The 20,392-nt window shown below is 36.9% G+C and overlaps 1 protein-coding gene across 1 annotated transcript in view; it reads left to right on the top strand.

Moving 5' to 3' along the window:
• Positions 1-20,392, top strand: part of CSMD1 (CUB and Sushi multiple domains 1) — a 1,240,345-nt gene that overhangs the window by 1,118,937 nt on the left and 101,016 nt on the right. Inside the window, exons 48-49 of the mRNA XM_026097018.2 lie at positions 2,447-2,593; positions 16,111-16,299. Of these exons, the coding sequence (XP_025952803.2) occupies positions 2,447-2,593; positions 16,111-16,299 (336 nt within the window). The remainder of the gene's footprint in view (positions 1-2,446; positions 2,594-16,110; positions 16,300-20,392) is intronic.

Here is a 20,392-nt window from a genome sequence, read left to right as displayed (position 1 = left end):
TGGTCTGCACTAGGTGAAGATCTATCTCCAGATAAATGTTTAGGTAGAAAATATGTAATGATTGACAAAATAAATAACTTTTATAGAAACAGTGTTTGCTAAAGCACAGGCCTCTGATGACTTTATAGTGCAGTTAGTGCAGTCACTAAGGTTGTCCAGGTGAGCTGGGAGCAATAAGCCCATTAGCCATTCTCACTTGTCAGTCAGACCCATAGGAAATCCCATCTATCGTCAAAGTCAGAGCAGCCATAAGTGTACCATGAATATAATTAGTAAAGGATTTTGAACTTGAAAATACTGTATTCAGGCAGCTTATACTGAATGGCATTCATTCAATACAGCAAATAGTCTTTAAGATTTTTTTCTCCCCAAAATAAAGCAATATAATTCTGTCATCACAAATAGACAAAAAAAAAAAAAGTTTTGCTTTCACAGAAAGTGTAAGGTTCAGAAGAGTACCATACGTCAAGTCAGCACACTAGAAGTTGAATATGCATATCCTTGTGTAGGCAAACTCTGAAATAAGAGAGTCAAACCCAAAAATAGCTAGGTAGTGGTGCTGACTGTCCTGAGCAGCAGCTGAAGAGCTGCCAGCTAGGTAAGATCCAGTGGCCGGAACTCAGATCCAGGAAAAGTAAAGCAAACTAAAATGCAGTTGCATGCATTGACCTTCCAATGGTGAGAAAATGTGGTGTGGCTGCTTAACGTATGGTACTGCAGTGTAATTTCACTATCACTAGTAACTGAAAGCTCTTTGTATGTGGTAGATCCTTATTTGTAATTGCACTCTTGTAGCCCCATTATTTGCAAATTTCAAAAAAAAGAATCTAAATTGGGAATTACCTTATAAATTGGGTAGATGGTATTGAACACATGTTACAAAACACAGGATAAAACACAGAGAAACTAAATCAATTCTGGAGGAATTGACCTCAGCAGACCTCATAGTCCATCCTAGTCTGTAATCACTGAACACTAACCCTAATATGAAAAATAAGCCACCAAACATTTCAGTGAGGACATGCTAGGCACCCTGCAGCTAAAGCTAAGCTTATTCTTATTTGTTCTTATTTTATATATGTATTTATTACTTAGAGCTTATTTGTTAATAATTATTTAGTTGTAGTGTTGTCATCATGGTGACTGAACTACAGTTCTAAAGCACTGGGAGGTTCTCTTAATTTTTATGGTTTGCTCTAGCTCTTACAGCCTCTTTTTTGTACCTGAAATATCCCAATTAGAAAATGTACTTACTCTTTTTGGACTGGAGAGGGCGAAGGTTGACAGCATTTATATGCAGTTTTTAGGTGTCCTTTAAATCCATTTTTTGTTTTGTTTTGTTTTCACGCAACATAAGAAGAGCTGATCAGGCTGCAGCTGCTCAAACTCAGCAAAAAATGAATGAAGCAGCCTCTTTATTTGAAATGGCTTCTGTGGTCAAGAGAATGTTGGTTGAACTTGGCTTTCCTAAACTTGAAAAACACAGAGCAAAAGACATGGCATATGAAAGGGAGTAATTTAGCTGGAGAAAAAAAAAATGCCTTCATATAGGGGGGAGGATGTTATTTCATGTTTTAGAAAGCTTCAATAGATTGGTTCAGTGCATTGATTTTTTTTCTTGTTTATATGTTGTTTTACTGTATAATTAGCCCCAGAATAATTATTGTGTTTCTGGGGTTTTATTACTATTATTTGAACATATTTTGCTGTAATGTGCCAGGTTTTATTATGATGATGATATCACTCTAGTGCCAAGTTACATTATTTACAATACTCTGTATTTACTGTAAATGTATATTTTTAACACCAAAATGATACTATTATTGAACTTACCATCTTCTAACAGGACTGGGTCCTAACATAATATGTATTGCAAGTTCATAGCACTTGTACCTATGTACAGTCCATGATGAAACCATGCTGATCTTGGTTGTATTTATCTAGCACGCTTATGTCACAGGACATTGTTTAGCTAATATGTTCAGTATGTAATAAGGTGGTGTTTTAAACTCTACTAGCTGTGCAATGTCAAGCAATGTACGAATTTGCTGACATTCACTAGTTAGAAAGGAGCTTAAAATACACAGCTCAATAAATATTAGCTATAAAAGAACGAGGAGCAGAAACATAACTTCATAGAAAGAAATTGCCACAAATAAAAAAGAATTAAGAAACAGTTTCCAGTCATTTTTCAGTGTTTATGGCACAAATACTCATTGTTTTATTTCTCAGTCTGCTATTACCAGAATTTCTACATTATTTTCTGTGGTGAAAACCTAGAATTGGATGGATAGTTTAAACAGAGATCTGCTAATTATTTTACTGGCAGCAATGTGTCATGCTCTTTCTTATTCTTTCCTTGTATATTCATATTTGCAGATAAGATAAAATATGCAAAAGATTGCTTAAACCATAACTTCAATATTTACTTTATTCATCTCTAAAGGTTCTTCTGGGCAAAGTCCTTTATTAGTTGCTTTAAGTGGAAATCATACTGGACAGCTGAACTTCACAAGCAAAATGAATCAGCTCTATCTTCGCTGGTCAACTGATCATGCAACCAGCAAGAAAGGATTCAAGATACGTTACTCAGGTAACCGTTTCATTTCCATTAAGTTATACTTTATGGTTATATGCTATTCAACAACAAATTAAAATTTGTAGTATGATTTCTGTTTCTTTGAAAATAATAATTTATTATAATGTACTTTCTGAGGTTGTCTAGTCATCCTATTTCAAATTCAAGATGAGCCCAGGACTTGGGCCCTCTGTTTTCTTCCAATTTGCCAAAGATCTCCAGATTGATACTTCCCTAAATAATACTTCTCTCTGCAATTTACTATCTTGTATTACCAAACCTGAAGCAATGTCTTTTAAATGTAGTGGGAGGGATAACCCATGGATTTACAGAGTAGTAGTCAAGAGCGGGTATTTCTGATCCTGAAAAGTTATGTGGTATTCTAAGTGTAATTCAGTAACCATTTTTAGGTTTACAGTTTCCAGTGACAGTTCATTTCACAACCCTTCTTACCATGTTTTTCTTTGTGTATAGATGGAAAAGCAGGGAGAAAGTGTTCCTCACTTTTTGAATAGGCTGCTTGTGAACCTGGTGTAGTGGTGATTTGAAAATATATAAATAGTCTATCTAAAGTCTTAAAAATTATGTCCTCTATTAAGAAAAAAATTCCAATATTGCAATATTGAAAGACAGAATTATGCTCTATGTGTTGACATAAGTGATCTTTATTGGGTTTTTTTTGCAGCGTCTGTGATTTTAACAAGTTTTCACACACATGCTTGTGGGACACACTGCCTCTTAGAGACTTGGCTTAGGGATCACATACATGATGGGGGAGAGTGATTCAATAATTCTTCTCTCTTTGTTGTTAATGTTTGATTTTTCTGTGTTTGGACTTGATTAGCAATGTAAAAATCTGTGTGAATGTTAATTTTGGTGGCTAATAATTGTAAATATAGATGAGGTAGAGAAAGGAATACTTTAAGAATGTTTTAGCAAGCACCAGGTTTCTTCCATTGAGGCATGCATGGAGATCATTTTCACAAACTCCTCCTTTCCTCTACCATCCATGCGCTGGTAGTCTAACCCCTGAAGAGTTTCTCTTGATCCTGAAATAGAATATCACAGCCCAGCTTAGTGCATATTCGTGTTTGCTGTTTTGGGGACTTAAGAAGTATGAGCTTAAGAACTGTGAGTTAGTAAATATTCAGAAAAAAAGACTGGTTAGTGAAAGCACCATCTCCATCTTGCAAGCAGCATATGGAGTATTTTATATGGAGAGACACAAAACTGAGGGACAGAGGGAAAGGAAGTTGTTTTCAAGCACACAGGAGATTCAGTCAGGACCTAATGGATTGAAAGTGCGGAAGAACGAACGATGAGATTCTGTCGCATGATAACACTCCAGTGTGTCATAGCAAAGGCGCAGAGCTGGGGGAGTGTGCAGCTATTACAATTTTAAGTTTAGGGAGCAATATCAGGGTTACAAAAATAGCATTCATGTAGAGGATTTGTTCTGTAAATCCAATATTATTAAAGTGACTGATTTTTGAGGAATGAGAAAGTATTTTACACCTTTGAGTATATACAAAGCATGTTTTGCAGGAGTGGAGAAGCAGTTTGTCTGACTGCCAGGCTTAATTCATCATTTATTATGGCACTAGCTGCAACTAATAATAAAATTTGGGAACTGGAGAGAGATCTGTAATCTTGATGGCTGTGTTTTAGGAACAGACAACTGTTTTGTTTTCTCTGCTTCACTAACATCCAGTGCCTGCATTTTTCTCTAAACTTCTGTACATTTTACATGAGATTCAATGGAAACAATCAGCATGAAAGAAGAGTAACAGCAAGCAGCAGCATAAACAATTGGATTTGAATCTTAATGAGGGAAAGCAACAGCATGCAAGCAGGAAAAATACACGATCCCAAAAAGGCTATTGATACCGTGGCAGCTGTGACTGAGCCAGCAGGCTTCCTCATAATGAAGAACCTTTTGGAATGAATTACTGCCTCCCCACAACCCTTCCCTTGTTCTCCAGCTATGCCTGTGCACAAAATTTCACACACTATAGTTTTGTCACAACTAGATTTCATTTGTAGATACAAATTTTCTTCATTTTTAAAGTGATGGAAGCTGTCAGAGGAATGCTTACTATTTCCTTTTGCATACAAACTCACATACATAAGCTTTTAATGTTTAAAATTAGTTGACTGTTACCCACCTTGTGGGTTTTAGCTTTTTGCTAAATAAATGCTAATAGAAAAGATCTGCAGCACTACGGCAGGGGGGTATTCTTTATGGGTTTTGACATATTATAGAGGCACTAACATAATCTTATTCTAAATAATACATCTAACTGCACTGACACACAGATATAGAATGATTTCTTTCTTAATCTAGTGAGTATATATTAGCAGTGTACTATGGTAAAACTAGGAGAGGAAGCATCAGGTTAAAATTTCATGCAGCTCTATGGAAGAAACTTTGGTTTTTGTTTTTTATTTTTTGAAAGGGAAGTGTGATTGTAAAGTTGCTGAAAAAAATGCAAAGGTAAGGAAAAGGTATTGCATGCTGAAATATCTTTTCTTTATACTTGCTGCTGTTTTACAATAATAATAGTAATAATGTAATACTTCCTGGTGCATCTGGGTTCCACCAAAACTATGCAGTTGGTTGCGAATGGGGAAGATCTGTGAATGCAGGTAGAACTTGCTGAGGCCAGGCTAGGAAACTGACTATCAGAGGTGGAACCATAAAATTGCTTTTTGGAAGCTAACTGCAGAACCTGCTTCTTTGCTTTTGGTTTCTCTCAATAATTTATAGCCCTGCATACACACCCCTCCACAAGCAAGTTAGCATAAACAACTTAAAAAATCATCCACCTCTTCTTTTTCAAGCTGTGATGGAAGGAATGAGATAGCATTATAGCTGTATTTTCTATACTTCAGAACAGTACGTGGCAGCCCCTGCTGGAGGCATGATTTGGGAAGCAGAGGGGTACTTAGCTTGCTGTTTTGCAAATTGACATCATCTCTTTAATGTTTTCGGGCTTGTGCTTAACTTCTGATTATATGTTGAAGAACACATAAGGCAAGCGGTTACTAGTGCTTTACTAGCTAATTTGTAGTTGGTTGCCAATAGAGATATATATGTTGAGATATATATTAAAACCCCTACCAAGTCTATATTTTACCTTTATTCTGCTCTTGTAACTTCAGATCTGTTATTGCAAGAACCTGGATTCTTCACCATTCATTTCAGCTTATTTTTACTTTTTGTATCTGTGAAACAACTGTTGCTATTTCCTTTCCATTTTACTTTAAAAGCAAAGGCTATTGATTTGCTTTTTGTCTTTACATTTTCCAAGCAGCTTGTTAGAGGTGATAGGTGAATTGTATGAAGTTTGTAAAACTGTTTATAATTGTTTCTTCTGCAGTTGCTAAACAGTTGGGTGATGATTTGCTGTAGTAAATACAGTAGCTTGCTCTCCTTTTTGGTTCTATGTATTTTTAAGTGTAGGGAATGGATGGCCCATTAAGTAAAGAACTGTTGTAGTAAACAGAAGAGGTATGTTCAGCTTCCTTGTGCAACCTTTACCAAATCGTTTAAACCTTTGCATCTGATTTCTTATCTATCTATAAAGTGAGAATGGTGGTAAATCTTTGCCCCATTGGATATAATGGATAATATGGTGATGAAGACAACTAAGTACCCAAAAGGCAAAATCATAAGGAAATGGTGGACTAAGCTGTGACTTTATCAGTCAACCAAAAATCTAGCATATAAACTAAAAAAAGACAACATGGGATATGGAGAAGGTCTTTTATTTATTTACACTTTCAAACACCAGACACTGGTTAAGTGAATAATTATAAGTATTTTCTTGGTTTAAGTTATTGGACTAATGATCAAGGCCTTCCTGGGAGATTAAGTCCTTTGCTAAAGTAAATTCTTGAGATAATGTTGTATTATTAATGGTAAGACTGAGGTTTACAAAATTATCTAGGGGATTTGGACATCCAAATTCAATGAATTTTAATTTGGAATTGGAAATTATTTAATTGAGCATCCCTGAGACAGAGTCCCTCAGACAGTTTTGAAAAATCTCAGCATAAATGTTTAAATGTTCCATCTCTTAAGAGAATATGTTTTGTGAAACGAAGACTATGATCCTGCAAATGCAAAATCATTGTTTATCTGTCCTACTGTCCACACATCAGTTGACTAGTGATGTGTAATTTAGCTAGGCAGTTATTATCCTGTTGGTCTTTAGTCACAAGTGACAAATGGACGTTTTGATTATAAGTGAGTTGAAAATGTTCAGTGTGTTACCTTGGTGCTTAAGAGGCCTTGAAAAAATGTGGATGCTATGTCATTCAGAAAAGTAAATGAAATTTATAAATGTTAAGCTACTTCAGGTCAATGAAACTGTTGCATAGAAGTTTGTCAGTTTTTGTGGTAAAGATTTATCATTCCTAGATAATAAATAGCAATCCTATGCCACTGCACCTGTATCAGCTAAACCTAACTAGGTTTTGGGACAGATCCTCTCTCAGAAACCAGCTGGGAGGAAAAATGGCATTTTGTTCCAGTGATGCTTAACACAAGGCTGCAATGTTTTATAAGTATTCTTTCCAGATTCCTGCCGAAGCCCAGAATTGTAACTCAGCTGACAGTGGTGGTAATCTTCAGACTGACATTCTTCAGACATTTCCTAACCCTCCAGGTCCTTGGACATTTTTTAATTTATTGTCTTGTATATGGTTCTTTAGTTAGTATGTCAGTTCCTGATCCCAGATGATGTTGTGTATACTGTACTCTGGACTCTTAATGGGGTTCAGTTTAGGGAAGGGAGTTCAATTTAAGGTACAGATTGCATTTTTAATAATTACTAAACTGTAGATAAAAAAGGGAGTTGACATAGAGTCTTATAAATGCTCCTTCACTGTCTCAACAAGATTTTCAAGGGTTGTAAAATAGATATCAGTCTTCAGAATCTTTGACATTTAGCTTCAAACAGTTTCCCCTTTCTTCCTAGCATGTGTGGCTTAGACATATGAAATAGTTTGAATATCAGCCTTTTCTATTCATATTTCATTGCCTTTAAAGTGCAAAGTACTGTCAGTTTTGGTAGGACTTCTGCTTGGAGGAGAACTACAGGCACTGCTTTGAGCTTTTTAGCTCGCTTCTGATGTACTCTCTGCCACTTGGCCTCATTTTGTACTCCTCTGCTTTAAAATGTTTTCATTAACAGACATTTCTGTGAGAGTGGGAGGTGGAGCTGATGTACATTAAATAGCTATTTGAAACATAAGTTACCCAAACATGTATAATTCACATCACAAAACCAAGTACTAAGGAATTGGAACAGAACTTTTGTGACTAGTATCATACTTTTAAATCTGAATTACAGAAGTGTTGAGTGCTTACAGCTGCAACTGAAGTCAGTGGGAACTGTATTTTAATATATAACGTAAAGAAGCTGGAAAAGTCAGATCCTGGTTATCCCAAAGAGTCAAAATTTGGGTGTTTTTAATTTCTTTGCATTTGAAATTTCTATTTAAAATGGGGATAACAACAGTGATTTTTGTTTTAATGTGATTTTGTGAAGATATCTGTTAGTGTTTATTAAATACCCAGATAATATGTTGTCAGACACTGTAGAAAATACACAAATTGTATCTTTAAACAATGTCTGAGTAGTTCACAGTTTATAAGGCCCAGAAACTCACTTTAAACAATTAGAATGAGAAAAGAAAATGTAAATATTTTGACATAATGAGCAGCATCCTTTCTCTATCCTCTGAAGCAGTCATCCTATCCAAGAATACTCTATGATCATCAACTTCCTGAGAGTATCATAGAGATGTGCACATGCATAAATGAACTTAAATTTTCAAGTGCACCTGAATCTCCTCCTTTCCTAACTTCTGAATTCTTTTCAGCCTAATAATCTTCTTCCTTTTTCCTGTTGAACTGTTGTTTTCAATTATTTTCTAAGTATTTAATAAATTCTATTGGAAAGCAAACAAAATTACAGATATTCTGTCATGGGGAGATACAAGTTTATGATAGCATGGGCAAACATGGTTTATCAGCCATACTTAAATATCTACACAGGTACCTGTTGTTACCCGTGTTGCTGGTAGCAGTAGTATGTTTCATCCACATTTTGGTCAGCTCAGTGAAAGAGAATGCTCAGTTTCAGGGATATTGGTGACAACTGTGGAATTATAAGATTTGGTAATCTGTGGGCGCAGCCTTTTTCTGATACGTGTGATCCTTTCTTTATTTTCCTCTGCTGAACGATTAATTGCATTTCAAGGAATTCACCTCTCACTTCTCATGCAGAAACCTACCATATCTACTTTATCCCAATCACAACACTCATTCTAGTCAAAATACCTTTGCAAAGCCAATCTTGCTGTGCTCTTCAGCCTTTCTGTCTGATCTCCAGCCTTGTCCCACCCCTCCCCAGGAACCTCAGTCTACTTTTTGTGGTTCTCTAGTAGAAAAGTTTCAGTTTTTTTTTTTTTATCCAAGCTTTTTCTCCCTTCTGTCTTCCCATCTTAGTTTCCCTTACTTCCCTTTTACAATATCAGTCTCCCTTAATCCAGTCTCCCTTCTTCTTTACTTCAGTCCATGATTGTCTCCTCCTCTGTCTCCCACTAGTGAATCTCAGTTGGTTTTATAATTTTTTCTTTCACGTCTCTTTTCCCTGCATCACATTTTTAACTGGACATAATCTCAGTCTCTGATACATCAAGCCAAGAATCCTTTTCTTCTGGTGTTACCATTTCTTCTAATAGCTAACCAGGTCCTTCTCTTTCTCTCTTTTCTGCCACTGGCTCTTAGTCTGCAATCCATCCTTTCCTTCTTCCTGTCTCTTTGCATAATCAGCCCTAACTGTTCTTCCCCTGGCTCTTAAGCCACTACACTTGCATTGAAGTTTCTTGCTCTCTTTTATCCAGTTATTGCCTTCCTACCCAGTCAAACACAGCTTTATTTCTACGTATGAACTTAAACTTTCACAATGTCTGATGGTCACAAAGCTGTAATAAGACATTTCAGTTCCCAGATTTCTCCTTCCCTACTTCCTCCAGTCCCATGCAGCTGCTGCCATTCAGTCAGTGCCACCCTTGGGGTGGCACTAGAAGTGAGCAATGGTAACAGCAGGCAGCAGTGATGGCTGAAAGCAGCAGATATACAGGAATCCCTAAAGGGAGAATGAAGGTGGCCAGGTAAGGAGGATATGGAGTCCTGTAGGAGATTAGCAATAATAACCATTAGGACTTAAATTTATTTGCCAAAGTAATGTAGAGATACCTGCTGAGCAGTATTGCCATTTTGTATTCCTCTTTGTTTCTTGTATCAATTTCTTCTTCTTAGTTCAAACAATTTTTTTTGTTTGTTTGTTTTCTGAACACCATGTAGTTCACTGGAAAGCTTAAACTATGCCTTTGGGCTCTGTGCATTGTTGTCGCAACATAAACAACAATTATGACAGATAGAATTCCCCTGTGCCCCCACTAATAATTCCTCTGTAGTTTCACATCGTTTTCTGTAATTCAGCAGGCTGAATGTCCCATATTTCATGCCATTTTAAAGTTAATCTATTTGAAGTTTTGTATATACTATATATTGTTAGAATTACCACAACTGAAAAAAATAGCAGTAAGTTCACCTGTAATCCGAATAAAATAGTACAACCTGTTGTGCTCAAAATCTTGTTACAGGCAAAAAGGAAGCATACTTTATATGTCTAGCCAATAATGCACTGCTAGTATAACTGAAATCATAACATTTTAATCAAAGAGTTATTAGTCCAAATTAAATGGTAACAGAGAAAAAAGAAGGAAAAAATAAGAAGTGAATGCTACTATACTGAAAAATAATACAGTTAGAATTGCTGTATACACACTTCCAACTATCTACTCCTTCTCCTGGTGCTACGATCATGCCTTCACTGCTCCTCTGGGTGCTAGGATCAATGGCTTCAGTCTGGTGCATGTGTGTTGTGGGGGAGGTACAGCAGGTTATCAGCATCTGAAGTCCTTCACTGGGAGGAGTGTGATGCTGACGGTTTCTGCTTCCTCACTCTAGGATGCACTAGGGGTTATTTTCATGTTTGCTAACGTGCTTTTACACCTTGCTCTTTTTCATTGGTCTGCAAGTTCAAGTTACATCTGATTTTACTATATGTGCTGCATTTCACATATGCTAGATACTATTCCTTTGTTCTTTTGCTTACTCTGAAAATCATTTTTGTGCAGGTCCAGGCCTGCATCTTTATAACTGACCATTGATGATCTGTGTATAGGTTTGGGGTGCCAGACTGTGCCCCATCACTTACCATCCCATGCCTGTACTCCTGTACACTGCATCCTGTTGTTCCTATTCTCAAGGCCTCTGCTATTGTTCGAAGCCTGTATTTCTCTACACTATAACATTATGCTACAGTCATGAATACCTTATTCTGCACAGAATAACGACTTATTACAACTACCTGTATAAAACTATGATTTTACCATACAAAGATAAGCAAAAGTAAAATACCCACCTGTTCAGAAGAAAGTCTTCATTTAAAGTTAAATAAAGTAAAAGCAAAGCTTCAGGCAGGTCAAGAAAAGTTAAGATAGAGCAGTCCTGACAAGCCTCAGTCTTCAGGACTTGCAAACTCAATATAAAGCCTTTGACTTGTTACTAACAAAGGTGATAAAGTACTGGGCTATGGAGTTACAAGTCATACAGTAAATATTTTCCATTTGAAATTGCAGTACTGAGGGGATCAATTTGGAGTTTTGTTTTTGTTTTTATGTTTAAGCATCACCTACTATTCTTAAAATCTCTTCAGATATTTAAAATGATATAGTGCTTAAGAGATTACTGAAGTACTAGTAGAAGCCTTTGGTCTTAATGGGCAATATCCTTTTTCTTTAATAGGTTGAAAGTAAATTAAAGCTGTGTTTAATTTGCTTCTTTAAATGCCATATCCCCCTTTAAATTTCAAGATTATTTCAGTAATCTAATTCATTGAATTAGGCATGTACCTTAATGTCACTGTGCTTACAAGGAATATAGAGCATGCCCCCGGACTTTTTACTGGACCATCTTATGTTATTAATTTTCATCCCATTTTTTCCTTTTTGGTTTAGTTCTTTTCAATTAATTCCCCAAATGAGAGAATGTATGCAAAAAAAAAAAAAAAATTCCAAGTAGAAATAATGTTGCTTAATTAAGAACTGTAAATCTTTAATAGCGTATCAACAGAGACCAACATTTTTTAGTGTCTTTAATGTAGGACCTAGTTCTACTGCTTTTATATGTGGGCTGGGATTTCTTAGAAACCTTGACTTTGATCCATTGCATAGAAATATCAATCAATTCTGTGGTCTTTCTGAGATGTGAACAGAAATCTGTCTTTAGGCGATAACTGATATCATAGGTGGGTCTTAGGGCAGACTAATCTCCAAACTCAAGCTCACTTAAGTACTTTAGCGTTACATGGGATTTTTATGGTGTCATATTTGCAACGCCCACATTGTCTTCATTCCAAGGAATCATCATGATGGTGCCAAGAACACGTTACTTTCCTGGAAGAAGATTCTGCTTAAGATGGTGCTAGTAAACCTCTCTTCCCAAAAGAAAAATATTGTGAAATTCCCCACACAATGTTATGATAAAATTGAAAACATTTCTTATTTACCCTTTCACAAAACACCAATGCTTACAATGGAATCAGAAAGTAGATACGAAACTAAGATGACACAGTCTTTCAAAACTAAACTCGTCCATGAAAAACACTTTTAATAACAGGAAACATTTGGGAAGATGATGGAAGGAATGGAGATTATCAGTTAAATATCTTGAGATCACATAAAGAAAAAGCTCTGGAATTTGTCACTTTAGATGGAAACAATGGTGCCTCCTGAATTTATAAATATACTAATGACTGAACATATTGTAGTACTGCATTTTATCAGCCATAGTGCAGGAATGGAAATCCATAAACTGATGCATTAATACTGAGGGTAAATATTTCTGTGAGTTACTTTTGATCATATGTTTTGTATACTGCTTTGTGAAATGCCTAGGAAATCATTATGCTTTGAGACAATTCAAAGTCCAAGCTGGCAGACTCTTGACTACTAAATAAATGAGCCATTCATTGTCAAGTACAGTAGTAATTGTCAAGGGTGGTGGAGGGTCGCCGCCTCGGGTGGGCTACGGGACCCAGGGATCCCTCCTGCCCAGCCGCTGGAGCCCGCAGGTCTCCATCCCAGGCCAATGGACAGGGCTGCTGCTCTCCTGTTTGCAGGTTCAACCAGTAGCAAGGCTGAGCACATATCCCAGACACACACACGTGCACACACGCACACGCACATGCACACACAGGACATAGACACAGCTGGCTACACAGACTTCTATGGGCAAGGCTCTGCCTTTAACAGCGCCCATGTATAATGCTCCCAGAACTCACGTAGATGTAAGCAGAGACAGCCGAGTCCCCCTCCTACTTTCTGGCTAGTAAACATTGACGTTCACAAGGGAAAGCACACACACACAGGCCTTCACTCTCTAGTTCACAAGCACACGCACAGGTGTGGATCTCTCAAATATCTGTGTGGTCCCTCTGTGTATCTGATATCCCTGCCCAGCTTGTGGGCCTCTTTACCCACTGCACAGGCCTCCTACTTGCTGGCTAGTCCAGCTTGACATTCGCTAGTGAATTACACACACACACACACACACACACCCTAGGTTAGGGGAAAACAGAAATGCTCTGGCTCCCCCAGCATCTGATGCCCAGGCACGCAGGCACTGTGACCCACGGTCCCTGGTCCCGCCGCTGACACTGAGACCCTGACTTCGCTCTGGCCCCCCGGTAGTTGGCATGCACGACGGGCAGGCCCTACAGCTGTGGGTCCTGTGCCAGTGGCTGACAGTAGGACCCTCCCTCGTGCCTGTTGCTTGCACCACAGACACGGATGCTGTAATCACCGAAGGTCTGACCCCAATTGCTGGCCCAACTTCACTCACACTGGTCCCCCCAGTAGCTGGCATTCCTGACACACAGCCCCATAATCCCATAGTCCCACAAATTGCGGTTGCTAGGACTTTCACCCGAGGTCTGACTCCAGTTGCTTGCCTCATATTCATCCGTGTCTCTCCAGTTGCTGGCATCTAGACCTAACAGCATGCACACATGGGACAGAGTGTGAGATTATGCAGGAAGATAGTTAAGAAAGGATTTAATATGAAGCTAGGCTGAACTGCAGCGATCAGGTGCAGGGCTTGGTCAGACAAGTGTACTGACTGGCAACAGCTTGCATGTGACCGGCCTCTTTTATACACCTCTCTTGTCCCCTGCTTGTTCCTGCCCAATCCCGTTCCCCCAGATATCCTTCAGAAAGTTTTGCAAAGTCCCACAGGCCCCCCTCTTACCTAAAAATAGTGATCTTTGTCTTGTTTCCTCCTCCTTTACAAAGTCCAGGTTGGCCATGTCAGCAGTTCCTTAATGGTCCCTCAGTGACTAGAGACTTTTGGTCTTTGCCATTATCTCCGTTATTCCTTGTCTGTCATGTTGTGTCTCTGTGTGTTTTGCTTATGGCTTCCCCCCTTTCCTTGCACTGGAAATGTCTTTGATCAGATAACCTTAACAATGCAGATATGCTCACATTCCACATATCCTTACAGTAATTACCTACCTGCGTTGTTAATAATATCGAATAATCAATATATTCATTTAACTATTGCTAACTAGATTGTGTGTTTTCCATCTCTTTCAGTTAGTTTTACCTGCGATGCATTTCTGGTTTGTTGCAGGTTCACTAATAATATATGAAAAAACTGTGGACAGCAAGGGATTAGGGTTTTTTGGTTGTTATATATCAATTGAATTTTTAAAACCAAGAAATGTAAACAGTTTAAATGGTGTAAGGCTTTTCAAGGACTTTATTTTGCAAAGCCTTAGTTTGGACCAGGTTGATGGCAAGAATGCAGCTTAACTCAAAAAGGTGCATCTTCCCTTTTTCAATCATTTGAATTGCTAAACTTCATGCCGCTCCAGAAAATACATTAAAAATCCAAAGAGAGAGCTAGATTTTGAAAACTGAGAGAAGGAAGTCTGAGCTATGCACAAGAAACATATAACATAAAAGAAAAGAACATTACACGTGTAAGCCAACTTCTGTAATTATGCATTTGTGAAATATAACCACAACTTGTATGGATAAATGTCTATCAAGAATGATATATACATCATGATATGCCTAAGAAACATTACAACATGATATGGAGAGTTTGTGTTGTAGTAGCAGTTGCAGTCTCAGAGTCCTTAGTATTGATGTTTTGGTTATCAGGACAGTTCAGCACTAGTCTTACTCTGTGAGGAATGTACATAGTCTTATTTCAGTGGTGGATGTTCAGCCAGGTCTATTTTCAGCAAGTCATGACCCTACCATGCTTGTTCTGACAAGGTACTAATCTCTGTAAACCTGGCAGCATCCAGCGGCCTGTATGTCATTATAAAGTCAAGGTGATTTTTTTATATTGCTTTTACATTGCTTTTATCCAGTGTTAAAAATGATTACGTGCAACAAATAGATTTGTATTAGACTGCACACATTTGTCAAACCATCCCATACTTTTGCTTGACCTGCATCCTAGTCTGGGTAATCATATTCCTTCCCTACATACAGGTATTGCAACCCTGTTAAAAGAAAACAAGCAAAAAGAAGTCTGCATTACTCACTTTTTGACAGCAATACATATTTTGTAAGATTTTTGACTTCCATAGTACATGTGTAAACTTTTTGTCTTTATAAGTTCTTGAGGACTATAACGATCAAGAAACCTGTCTGTGAACAGTGTTTGCAGTGATTAATGCTCCAGCTAGGGTTACATTCATTTTAAAGCTTAAGTTTAAAAAAGTGCATTCTATCTTACTTTAGATGCACCGTGTATTCAGCGTTTAAGAAGATGCAGTCACCTTAGAGGCATTATTTTGGTAAAATCTAATCCAATTACCATGTAATATCTCTGGGAGGTCATGTATGTAAAACATTTACATAGATTTTAACAGGAAAAATTGTATCGGGTGATCCCAAATATGGTACTCTGTCCTCTACATTTTTAATGTATTATTTGGAAAAGTGATTAATTTTTGACCGAGCTGTCTAAGAGGTTTGGAATTTTTTAATACTAACTATTGAAATCTATTTTGTATATTTTGTACCTCAAAGAACAGTTTAATATTTATATTTATAAAGTTACTGAATTTTGAGGTATGCCATTTAGTAAATGGGAGTTATCTGACTTGCTGTACAAGCCATATATTTCCTGATTGTAGCTTCCTCATGTGGAATAGCATTAAGTGTTTTGGTGATATAAACTATGTTTCTAAACTTCATGATATTTCTGCATAAGAAGTCTGAATCTTCACTGAGAGTTTCAATAGTAATGTGAAGGATTCTGTACTAATTTTAACTGCATACAAAGTTTTCATGTGTCATAAATAGTACAAACATTGTGAATTAAGTAACTTTTATGTGTTTTTAATATTACTGTCTTTTTTTTTGGCATATAGCTCCTTATTGCAGCTTAAACCCCATCTTGAGGAATGGTGGAATTGTAAATAAAACAGGTGGTCCAGCTGGGAGTAAAGTTCATTATTACTGCAAACCTGGATACAGAATGATTGGTCACAACAATGCAACATGCAGGCGTCACCAGAATGGCATGTATCAGTGGGATTCTCCTGTGCCAATCTGCCAAGGTAAGGTATTGTTTTCTTGCTGGATATGCTTCTATAATTTAATTGCAAAGAATGTTTTAAAAAGCAAAGATGCAGCATTGTAAATACTTCTGTATGCGGAGAGTCATGTTGACATCATGAGTTTATCCAAGTGCATATTGACTCATGGGCTTAATGTGCCCTGAACAGTAGGATTAAAAACTAGATTAATGCAGTTAAATAGAGACCAAATGAAAAATACATCTTCTGTACTTCTCAATTTAATAAAAAACATATCTCCAAACATTCCACAATTAACAGTATTTTATTTATAGAACTTTTTTTTACAAATGCTGTAGTTTTCAGGCATTAATTTGATTTTCAAGCATTAATTTGATTAGCGTATTATTTTGTTAACAGTTCTTTAAAGCTATATTTGTAACTTCTGTTTTTTTATGTATTCTGGATATAACTTTGGTCTATCCTAGCCTGTTCCAGGCATTTGTTATGAGTAGCTACCATTTGTCAAATGTTTAAAATTTTCCTTGTACAAAAATCAACTAACAAATTACAAAGAAGTGGAATAATGTAAAGTAGTGCAAAGCAGTTAGGCACAGTTATTTTTAGTCAAAAGTACTTTTTCACACGTTATTCAGTAAGCAGTTATTGCTATTGAAGGATAAAGAGTTGTGTGTTAGATAAGATCAAGAATTTAGAGTAGAGGAGAAGGATTTTGCAAATTCCATCTCTATCATATATGGCCTATTATAACGTGTTTTCAATTGTGCCTTCTTCTAGTCTGTGTTATTTATAGGAAAAGAAGGTGGTAGAATCCATACTTAAGGGTTGCCAGAACTTTTTTGATTGAAAACCTGCATTTGGTTGCTCCTAGGTTTGCCAGACAGTAACACCAGTGCATCATGTCTTCTTCAAGCCAAATATTTTGTGGAATGCCCCAGCAATAATTATTCAGAGATTTCTAAAAGCAACCTAAGATGAAAGTTCTATTTTCCACCTTAAAAAAAAATCTGTCTGATCAACATTTGTCATGATGCTTACTTTTCTGTTGAGGGTCTATTATTTGCAAAAGAAGTAAAAAGCTGCAGAAATTTTGCTAAAATAGAGGATTTTGATGAGATAAAATTGACATATTTTATATAGAGCTGTTTGTTTGGCTGCTAAACATTTCTTCAGGATGAGGCATTTTCATGCCTGGGTGGGCCATGTGGCTTCATCCATTCCAGGCCAGGGTGGATTCGGCTCAGGCTAACAGTATGGCATGAGCAGCATTGGTGCATCCATTACCATACTCCAGGATGGTATTATGTCCCATGACGTCTTATGACATATGATGCTATTTAACCTTCCTGAAGGTCACCAGATCATGACAGAGTCTCTGTGTGGGGTGGATATGAGGTAAGTTTGAGGACAAGTGCTGCTGTTGGGCAGTGTAGTTATAGGACCTGGTGCTGGGCATAGGAACTGAAAGGTCAGAGATACTCTGCTGTTCTCTCTGTACGAGAGGCCAGCTACCACTGAGAGGGAAACTGTATAAATTCAAGGCAAAAGAATTAAGGAGATAATTCAGATGAAGCATATTGCAGCAAAGAACCTGGAATGTTGACTCGACCTGCAGGCTGGCTGGAGGATTGGGGAAGTGGAGGATGCAATTCAATTCAAGATTAAGATTGCATTTAGGTATCTGTGTGTGAGCTAAAGTTTTGATTAATTTGCTTAAATGTGGAAGTCTAGTGTCATTTGTGGCACTCTAAAGGATTTTACCTGTCCTCCAACTGCCAGTCCAGAAAGACATAGGCCCCTGTGTTATATCCACCAGTCCTGTCAGGTGACTCAGAGGTCTGAGAAAGTCTCACATAGCTCTAGACAATGGGAAAAGAAACAAGCCAAGCTCTATATGGCTAAACTGCATCTTCACTATTTAGTCAATACTGTCAATGAACCTTTGGAAGCTATTCTGTTGACTAGTCATCGGTGGCCTGAGAAATGTAGTGTCTCCGGAGCTCGGTTACTTTCAACATCTGAGGACAGAGACAGTGCTCTGTGTGCTTGTTAGGCTGAAGGAGTTGAGATCATAAGCTGTGGGACCCACTGTATCATTCTTCTCCCTAGTACCTACCTTAGAGTTTAAGATCGCATGGTTCCTCAGCTGTCAGTCATTATTTGCAAATTTACCCCATATCTTTCTACTGCTGATGCACCCAGATTATGGCAGCCTGCTACTTTTACTAATATTGCTCAGCCAAATAGCAGAGGTCTGTATGATGAAAATATGATGTTCCAGCACTTCAGAATTCTTAGAATATTAGTGTGATTCTTTCGTATGGTGAAATTTGGGTGAGGACAGAGGTTCACTTTGTTTTTAAAGGTCTGGAGAAATATATTAAGGAATGCATATATTTTTAAGATTTCAAAGTTCTGCAAACTTGGAAAATGCTGGAATAAAGACCTGCATTTTTTCCGTAGCTTCTTCCTTTTTTTTCAGAACAGTCTGATTTTTATGTGTTTTTCTTTTACATTTTTGCTTTTACATTAGCCATTCTAAGTTTGAAAACTAGGTGTGAAAGCAATGAGGTATGTGAAGGTTGGAAGAGTTCTGAGTGTGAGGGAAAATAGTTTTTTGAACAATTTAAGAAAAAAGTCTCCAAGTACAGGGGACAAATGGAATAATTCACAGAAAGCAGAAGGAAGAATGTGCAGATATGTATAGCTATTGACATGAGGTCCTAGAAACTGATCATGGATGGCCAGTGGAGAAAGGGTCTCAAAAAGTAATAAATTCTGAACAAAAATTAAGCAGACTTGACAAAACAAAGGTTACAAAATGCTTTAGACACTGAGTTTATCTATGTTATTTTGTCACTATGTACAAGAAATATCTGTGACACATTAGAAATGCAGTATGCTCACAAATACATTTTTTCTTTCATTTTAAGCAATATTTATAATTTCGGCAGTGTGTGTATGACTGTGTATGATTTCTCTTAGCAGTAGAGGAAAAAAGATTTTGGGCATAGGGAATGAGGATAATCTTTACCGGAAACGTCATATGAATATAGGATTCCTTAGTTTTAATATGTCACTATTACAAATCTGAAGCAATTATTCCAACTTTGGTAACTGGATGAAACATTTTTTCAATACACTCTGAAATGCAAAGTATTTTTCTAGATTTATTAGGTATCTGTTATCAAAATTAATTAAAATTACTCATTAGGTCCAGCTCGTGGTTTTTATTATGGGATATTTCCCAATAAAAATGCCTGTAATTAAGTCTGAAGTTCCTTTAAAATTGATCTCACAGGGTTACATTTGTAATTAAACATCATGACTATGCCTCAATTAATGCTTGAAATCAAGTTCGATTGCATTCATTATCAGAAAAGAGAAGTTCTCTTTTATGTATGTAATATAAGTATCAATTTTAATACAAACACATCTCTAATTTGGGTTAATCTGGTAGGATCAGATGATATTTTTTGATTCCAGTTTTATCAAATGCGGATACATATAATAATGTTCTGGGCAATATGTAATGAACTTGACTTCTATTTGGGGAATTATAACTTACTGCTATCTTTACTTTCATTTGCTGAAGCAAGAGAAAAAAATGAGTCATACTAAACTCAAAATATTTATAATCAGAGAGAACTGTAATTCTTACACAATCGCTCACATTTTTTTATAACCTCACATTCTCGCTTGTTTATTGTTTTCACTTTTAAGGTTGAAATTTTCCAGGCTGGTCTTTTGGTTTCATATTTGTGTAAGATTTCTTTATTTTATGTATTTATTATTATGTATATGTGTGCGTGTATTTCTACACACACACAGGCACGCGCATGCACACGCGTGCGTACACACACACACACAGAGACACGAATTTGGCACCAATGCTACCTCGACTGAAAGCAGAAATTCATCGGTAAGATTACCTCTTAAATTATCTAATAAAAATCATTGCTGTTATATAATTTGGCTAGCTTAAAAAGATATTTTATCCATGGAAGATGATTTTGATAAATATTGTTTTGTTCTGATGAGTTTTGTTTTGTTATTGCATACGGCCATGGCTTATGAAGCCGCCTCTTCTTGCATTGCTGAGGTGAACATGAGC

This window comes from Dromaius novaehollandiae, chromosome 3 (assembly GCF_036370855.1).
Source record: "Dromaius novaehollandiae isolate bDroNov1 chromosome 3, bDroNov1.hap1, whole genome shotgun sequence".
In the NCBI taxonomy this organism is placed as follows: Eukaryota; Metazoa; Chordata; class Aves; order Casuariiformes; family Dromaiidae; genus Dromaius; species Dromaius novaehollandiae.
The sequence above is the reverse complement of the archived record's forward strand: the minus strand, read 5'-3'. Positions and strand labels throughout refer to the sequence as shown.